This window comes from Astatotilapia calliptera, chromosome 15 (genome assembly GCF_964374335.1).
Source record: "Astatotilapia calliptera chromosome 15, fAstCal68.1, whole genome shotgun sequence".
Taxonomy (NCBI): Eukaryota; Metazoa; Chordata; class Actinopteri; order Cichliformes; family Cichlidae; genus Astatotilapia; species Astatotilapia calliptera.
In genome coordinates, this window is record NC_137436.1 from 26,346,989 (window position 1) to 26,355,435 (window position 8,447).

The 8,447-nt window shown below is 45.0% G+C and overlaps 1 protein-coding gene across 1 annotated transcript; it reads left to right on the forward strand.

Annotated features, from left to right (window-relative positions):
* The first annotated feature begins 2,487 nt into the window (after window positions 1–2,487).
* LOC145420330 (uncharacterized) lies at window positions 2,488–5,495 on the forward strand. The gene is made up of 5 exons (XM_080289472.1): window positions 2,488–4,440; window positions 4,841–4,902; window positions 4,979–5,041; window positions 5,126–5,185; window positions 5,268–5,495. Exons 1-5 carry the CDS (start codon window positions 4,248–4,250, stop codon window positions 5,493–5,495), a joined length of 606 nt encoding a protein of 201 aa, XP_080145598.1. The 5' UTR covers window positions 2,488–4,247.
* Window positions 5,496–8,447: the final 2,952 nt, after the last annotated feature.

Sequence of the window (8,447 nt, forward strand, 5' to 3'; positions counted from 1 at the left end):
ATCCTAGATTGCCACATGTCAAAAATATCAAACAACATAACATGTGGTTAGTGATCGCTTCATGTGCAAAAACTCAGTATAGTCTGAATAGTTTTTATAACCAGGGAAGTTGCCCCCTGTAGGCCATTAAAAACAATGCAGGCAGATGGTCTTTACTTTTCAGATACAGAAGCACAGAATGCCACATATTTGCATTCTTCACATCGTTGGACTGATGTATCACTGCGGTCTGAGTCAAATGTCCTTTGTGTCCATGTCGGGGCCGTAATTAACATCAAAGCCGCTGTGGCGCATTAAGAAAGACTTATTACACTTATTTTATATGTCATAAAATTACCATCTTCTTCATGTGGCCTAAAACATATTGCACAAACTCTTCTTCATTAAATTCCTGATGATCCACAGCCTTTCTTCACTTGTTGTTTCCCCGAATTTCACAGCAGGGAGCGTGAAATCCAACAGCTGTCTATCTATCTATTAGGGGAAACCCTGTTAAATAAACCCCAGCAGGCCCCTGTGGTGGCTTTGTGTGTGTGTGTGTGTGTGTGTGTGTGTGTGTGTGTGTGTGTGTGTGTGTGTGTGTGTGTGTGTGTGTGTGTGTGTGTGTGTGTGTGTGTGTGTGTGTGTGCGTGCGTGCGTGCGTGCGTGCGTACTATCCTGGTGGGGACCAAAATCTGACATTTACTATACTGGTGGGGACTTTCAGTGGGGACCACAATCCAGGTCCCCTCGGGGTTGAAAGCAATTTTCACACTCAAAATGTGGTTTTAGTGTCAGGCTTACAATTAGGTTATGGTTAGGTTTAGGGTAAGGGTTAAGGGCTAGGGAAAGCATTATGACAATGGGATGTCCCCACGAGGATAGCAAACCAGATGCGTGTGTGTGTGTGAGGCACAAACTAAAGAGCAGGCTCATTAAAGGGTAAGTAGCGACCTGTAGTGCCCCCAAAACCTCCAGAGAGGAGAGTTCAGGACCTGAAAACCCACCGCGCGCGCACACACACACACACACGCACACACGCACACACACACACACACACACACACACACACACGCATATTCATGCTTTTGTCTTTTTGAGGCCCCTCATCAGTATAATGGATTTCTGGGGCCCATCCTGCTTGTAAACCTAAACTCTGAATCCAAAAGCTGCTTGGATCGCTCGCACATCATGCGTTTACGGCTGCAGACGGACATGCTGGGTCTCCATTGTGATCTCTCTTTCTGAAACAGCAGCAGACTATCAGCAGCATATTAAACAGAGCATCTCTCAAAAACATTTGAATAAAATCTCTGTAGAAAACTTTATTTACAACATACTTTGGCTGAACTGCATCTTCTTAAACTAAAAGGCACATTTACCTGTGCTGTTATTCACTGATCTTCAATATAGTCATTGTTAAACAATGAAATTGTGATGTCTTTTGTTTTTTTAAAAGCAGCAGCATCAACATAAGACCTCAGGTGCACACATTTCAGCAAGCTCAGGTATTCACAGTAGAGTCTTGCATGTGGTCCTGCACAGGTGAGCACCTGTGTGTTTGTGAGGAGTTCAAAGCTCAGCAGGTGTTCTTGTCAGGAAACTAAATTGGTATTTTTATTCTGAAGCAGGTACGCATGAAGGCTTTGGTTTGTTGGTGTAGTGTTGTAAAGTTTCTGAACACATGTTGGTGTATAACATGAATGTCACAGCTGTGATCATAAATGATGGGTCTTCCCCATCAGCAGCACCAAAGCTTCGACTCAGTTAAACTTCGACTCAGACATGGTGTTAGCTCAGATTCATCCTCAGTCACAGTTACACACACACACACTTGGGTTTAGTGATGACATCCAGTGGCCACAGGTATGCAGACATGTATATTATCACAAGTTCTAGCATTAAGATGAGCCCAAACTTTAAAATGGAGTGTTGAGAAGTTTTTGGCATGATGCACCCCGCACGTCTGCAGTCGGTCAAGCCAGACGTGATTAGTTTCACACATCAGTGAGTTTACACACTTCTTGTAGGAGTGTGAAGCAGATGAAGCTGTAAACAAACCCTGGCGCTGCGTGCTTCTCTGCCCTCCTGACGGAATGGCTGCTGGTGAGTTTCCTGCGCTGTCGCTGACCTGGTTTGTGGTTGTTTGTGTTGTAAGACGAGCGGCTCAGGTGGCAGCGCGGTGGCGGGGAAACGCCCCAGCGGGTCTAACACTGCAGCGCTCTGTCCAGAAAACCACTGTGGAAGCTGCAGGCCCAAAGTCATGCCAAAATGAACATGCTGTATACACACACCAATATTTTCACAGCGTTTTGGGCCAGAACCAAAATATATTTGGAGGAAACCAAAGCTCACGTTTTTATTGCTACGAATGTGGTGCCATCACGCCAGGAACGTTCCCTCCCTACCCTGCAAATAACATTTCTAAAAGTCTCTACAAACCGATGGATGACTTGAATAGTAGACAGATTTCAGGATTTCTTTGCAAACAGATTCTACCAGTAAAATAAAAACAGCTTCTGTGAGTGAGGAAAGAAGGAGGTCAGTCCAAAGCTAGAAGGAGGATGTTTTGTTCAGCATGAGTAAGAATAAAAGCCACACTGATCCCCTATGGAGGCCTCAGAGATCAATAACTGAAACACCTCAGTGATCAGCGTGACATGTGGGAGGCCAGAGATCAGCCTAGGTCTCTGACCAACAATAGAACCTGATTTTACTGAGCTCGATGCTCTGTCAGTCGAGTGTTTGGTCTTGGCTGTCAGTATGTCACATGACATCTAAACAGCATGTTAATGAATACAGAGTAGCATCATTAGGCTCTGCTGTGTGCTAATGAGAGTCAGTGTATAGTCAGTGAAAGATGGCAAGATTCTCGGTGTGATAATGATTTAGGTCCGTTGATGGAGAGAGTCAGTGTCCCAGAATTATGTGGATCAGAATTATGTCTTTGTCAACTTCAGTCATGAAAGAAAAAACTTCACATCACACTTCACAGATGCACCTTTGGAGTTTGTTTTTATACGTATTTGTTCCTGTTTGCATTCTAAACACAGATACGGACGCCTGCTCCTCGAAACCTGGAGAAAACTGTAAAAACCTGAGAGATTCAAGATTTCTTTGTGTTTTTATGCCTGTTTTTTTTTTTGTTTGTTTGTTTTGATGATTCAGTTTCAGCTGCTTCATTGTCCATTAATATGTCTCTGCGTTGCTTTTTGTCAGGCTAATTTGTGTCTGTTGGGAGATGAGTTGCACAAAACAGCATGTATCAGAGTGCATGAATCATTTCAGATGTTGGAGACTGAACAAACACATCAGGTTTTTGGGTGGGTGCTCCACACAAACACCTCCACTCAGTGTTTGTGTAATATTCAAAGATCGACATGTTAACTGCAGAGGTCGTATCAGACTACACATCCCGGACAAGAGCAAACTTTTTTTTCTGGCTTTCACTGATGGGCCTTTCCTGGCTGACTATGGGGACGTACATCACCATTACAGTGACAGACATGTTAATCAGAGCTGCAGTTTTAGTTCCAGGGCCCTGTTTCAGGAAGCCGGTTTAGAAAACTCAGAGTGAAAAACGATACGCAGGGTTGAGTAACCCCGAACTGTCCAACTCGGAATATTCGGTTTCAGAAAGGCTGATAACAATTAGTTCAGTCAACGCGGAGTTGCTACAACCCCAAGTTAAGCGCGCGCACGAGGATACATAAAGCCCCGATCAGTGGAGCACAGATTAAGCGAGTCACCATGGAGACGGAGGGAAAGAAGGCGCGGTCGACGTATTTCACAGCGCTCGAGGCGGAAATTCTGATGGCAGCATATGCCGACAGCATGCACATCATGCAGAAAAAAAGTAACACAGCCGCAGCTGCAAAGGAAAGGGAGGATGCATGGCAAAACATAGCCGACAGAGTCAATGCGTGAGTGTTAATTTAAACATTGATCTAGGGATTTCCACCCATATAACACGTTATTTTATCATATGTCATTCTATTTATTATGTTATACATTTTATTTTGTGATGTGATGTGAGCGCAGGTGCAACCCAACAGGCCCCAAACGTTCCTGGCAGCAAGTAAAAATGAAATCTAAAAATATAGTCCAAACAGGTAAGGTGTAATTGTATTATGAGCCATAGTGCTTGGTCTGTGTGTCCTATGTAAATCAATTGCAGTTAGAGGCTACAGTAATATACCACCTGTAAGCACATATTGAAATTATCTGAGCACATCACAAGTACACATTTGCCTACTCTGTATGCCCAAATGTGTGCCGTCACAGCCAACAGAAAAAAAGCGGAGGCCCGAAAAACAGGTGGGGGTCCTCCACCACCACCACCCACAGAGGCTGAGCAGTTGGCCCTCAGCCAAAACAGTAGGCGCCCTGTGGCTGAAGGCATCTCTGCGGGGACATCCTCTGTGGCAACAACCCCACAAGACACAAGTGCCTACATAAGGGGTAAATCCAAAACAATACATGGCGTGCATACATCCATTCTGCACAGTCACCTTGACCAAAATGAACTATGTCGTAGTGAAGTTACTGTCCTACTGACAGAGAATGACAGTCATCAAACAGTTAGGTGAATAAACAACACTGAGACACTTCCCAGAGACAGAGCGAGTAGTACATTCCGTACCTTTCCCAATAAGTGTAACATATGAACATATACCTCAATGCAACATAAAGCTCATAAAAGCGTTTCCACCCTGACACCTACTGATTTTGCCTTCCCTCAGTGTCGGTTGTCTCTGAGAGCATACTGACAATGAGGTGTATGGTGATTGGTATGTCTGGTAATTGCCATTTGCGCCCACATAAGTCATGAGTGACCTGTATGAACCCCATATTCTTCCAGTTGACGGTGATGGTGTACTGCATCTGGTGCAGCCCCCTGTTGAGCCAGACCGACATGCAGTTGTGAGTACTCGTAATACTCCACAGACTACATGTGTCAACAGTAGAACAGCAGTGTTGTTAAATGTCTCCACCACAGGCACATGATGACGAAACAGTGACAGCTGCTACAGAGGAGGCCGCAACAGAGCCACACTATGAGGTATACAGTGTACAGTGGAAAATATAACAACTGACGACAATGTGGTACTATGATGACACCATGGACTTACTATGTCCCCGGCAGAGTGATGCTGGAAATGAAGAGGAAGAGGGTCCAGCCACTCCTACAACGAACCTTTCCACAGTGGGTTGTTCAGCACTGATTTACAACCAACCTAAGTAGGCATGTACTATGGATGCCAATGCTATGTCCCTTGTTGCAATAGCTCCCTGTGAAGCAGCTGTATAAGACATATCTGGCCAGGAAGATACAGAAGTGCGACATGGAAATGGTGCACCTCCAGCTGCAGATCCAAAAGTCGAAGCTGGAGATTGTACTGCTGGAACAACAGTTAAGGGTGGGTGGAGTGATCATAGATGGACGAATCATGTCAGTGTTTGTACAACATACTAATATGCGCATTTATTCTTTGTGTACAGGACATACAGGGTGACCAATAAAGGCAGTTGACCACAGTATCTGTGTATTTGTCTTGTAACATGTTGGGTTGACGGGTCACAGGAAATGGTTGTGGCATATGGTGTCTCTGACTGCTCTTCCATCCTGTACGTTCGTGGGTGGGTCAGGATGTTCATCGTGTGGATCACTGCTGTTGTCTGGTTCAGCTGGACACTGTTCACCTCTAATCGTGGCAATGTTGTGTAGGATCACACATGCCACAATGATGTCACATGCCCTTTCTGGGGTGACCCTGAGTCCACGAAGGCACTGGAACTGGGCCTTGAGCATTCCGATGGTCATTTCAACTCTGGCCCGTGTCCTGCAATGGGCCAGATTATAACGCTGCTGTGGGCCCGGTTCAGGGTCAGGGTAAGGGGTGAGCAAATAGGGTAGACATGGGTACCCCCTATCACCAAGCAGGTGGCCAGTGAACTCTCCTAGGACAGAAGAATACATGTCAGTGCAAACGTCCCTGTGGCAATTGGTCTCTGTATATTTCACAGTTACTTCGACCCACCATGTCCAAATTTGGTGCTCAGTGTACATTCACAGAATATTTGTGAGTCATGTACAGAGCCTGGCCACTTGGCTTCCACATTTGTGATGATGTTGGCAGCATCACATATGATCTGCCCAGTGCAGAGAACACATATTAGCATCCATTACCATGATGCCATCACTTGTTGGTGTGAAATGCTACAGGGAATTATGTACCTGTACATTGATGCTGTGGACGGACTTCCTGTTCACATAGTCTCCTTCATTTGCTGAGGGTGCAATGATTGGGATGTGGGTGCCATCTATACAGCCAATCACGCCTGGGAACCCTGGAAATTTATGTACCATTTGAGTGGTAGTTCACGTATCACCACATCATGCATTGAGTTTTGTTCATCCTGATACCTGCAATTTTGTGGAATCCCTCTTTGATAAATCTTGTGGGTCTGTGACCGGGGAACACCACAAACGAGTACAGGAGACGTTTCAGTGCTACTGTAACATTCCTGACTGCCCGACAGACGGTAGCCTTGGAAACGTGCTCAGCGTCACCGATATTGTACAGAAAGCTCCCGTTTGCAAAGAAACGGAGTGCGGTACAAAGAATATGTAATGGACTGAGCGCATGTCCGCGATGTGTCACATGCGCAATATATGGCCTGAGGATGTTATCCAAATAACTTATTGATTGTGCTGAGAAACGGTAACGTTCGCACAGGAAATCATCAGGTAATGATAAGATGTCCATACGCGCTCTGATCACTCTCTCCCGGCGGAGTGCTCTGCGGAGAATTTGGGCTTCAAGATCTACTGGCTCTTCAAGGAAGGGACACGCCATGTCTGACACTTCCTGCTGTCAGGTTTCCGACAAAGAGGCGGGGTCAGTCAGGGTTAGTTGTAGTAAACCTGCTAGGGGGCAGGTTAGCTTCACGGCGTGTGTCGTCATAGTGACTCACTGAGGCTTCAGCTGAACTCGCTTTGTGAAACCGAAAACCCAGAGTTTTCGTTAACTCAGGGTATACTTACTCAGTTTTTCCACTAAACCGGCTTCCTGAAACAGGGCCCCGATCTGTGAGGACTCTTCCATCAGCAGGTCCAATTCTGAGCAGCACAGTAGCAGGATGTCCTGCTGTCTTTCTGCCTCAAACTCCACAAACTTCTCATCTGTGAACTCCACGTCCAGTAGATACACCCGGCCATCAAACTGAGATGACCTGCAGCCTCCACTACAATGGTCCATGGGGAAATCCTCCAGTAAATATAGCTGCTCAGTTTATAGGCAGTTCATTTGTTTTTCTTCCAGTCTGACTTAAAACAGACGTTCCATGTAAACAACGATCGATGGAATTTAATTTTGGGGGACAGATGGAGGATGTTGCAGGGATTTCCTGCTCTTTTCCTCAATATACATCCGAAGTGTGTATCTCCATGTTTTTCTATATCTCAAAAACTGAAGTGGGAACCAGAGCAGACAAAAATAATCCACATTTATCACTTAAGTCATGATTTTAGTCATATATGTGCAACATCAGAGCAACACACAATAACTCCTGCTTTTGTTAAAGTTGAAAACACCTGGTAGAACTTTAAAGCTGCTTCTCTCTGCAGTTTTTAAGCAGGCTGTGGCTCAGGTCACGAGCTGCTGTGATCACTGCTGCTGCACCAAGCATGATTCAAAGAAAAAAGGTGTCTGTGTTCAGCTGGAATGTGCAGTGGATTTTCCACCTAATTAACCTCCACGTTGTCGTGCAAGACCACCACTTTCTGCTCGATGGAAACAGGCGATAGGCTCAGCCGCTCTGTTGTTCTTTCTTTAAGCTGTTTAGTTTTCAGTGTCCAGCAACTGAGAGGTTTTGTTCATACACGAGGCACAAGACCAAGCTGATAAGATCCGCCTCAGCCAAGCAGAACTCCGTTAGACCACAGAGTGAAGCCGCTCCAGGATAATAAATCTAATTGGATCACATATTCACCATGATTGTCGTCCTGGTACGGGCAGGAGGTTCAGCTGGATGTTTGAGATTCTTTACACCGAGAGCACAAGACTGCAATCAACACTGGATAAAAATATAAAAATGAGTAGCCTTTTAAGAAGGTCAGAGCTGAGAGCTTAGAAAATCCAGAATAAAATACTGAAAGGCCAAAAGACCAAAGTGCAGCTCCAACTACCCAAAAACATCTTAAATGAGTAGATCCTGATAGTTTATCATTTTTTAAGAACATTATTGCTTTATTGTTGCTTCAGTTGCTTTGTTTGTGAAGCTGTGGTGTTAAATGACTCTATGAGGCAATGGTTAAGAATCCTAACATGATGTTGATCACTTTCCAGTTAGAGCAGGGCCCATCCAAATTTATCTGTGGGTTTATGTCTGCCCGTTTTCTCACTGACGTTGGAGTGCAGAGACACAGCGGCTGCAGTCGAGATGCTTCTTTTTTTAATGAAACA

Bases quoted from the DNA above. Each gene is read 5' to 3' on its own strand.
- LOC145420330 (XM_080289472.1), top strand. From the start codon at position 4,248: ATGTGTGCCGTCACAGCCAACAGAAAAAAAGCGGAGGCCCGAAAAACA. The intron at 4,441-4,840 runs GTAAATCCAAAA...ATATTCTTCCAG, and splicing joins CACAAGTGCCTACATAAGGG to TTGACGGTGATGGTGTACTG. The intron at 5,042-5,125 runs GTATACAGTGTA...TGTCCCCGGCAG, and splicing joins CAACAGAGCCACACTATGAG to AGTGATGCTGGAAATGAAGA.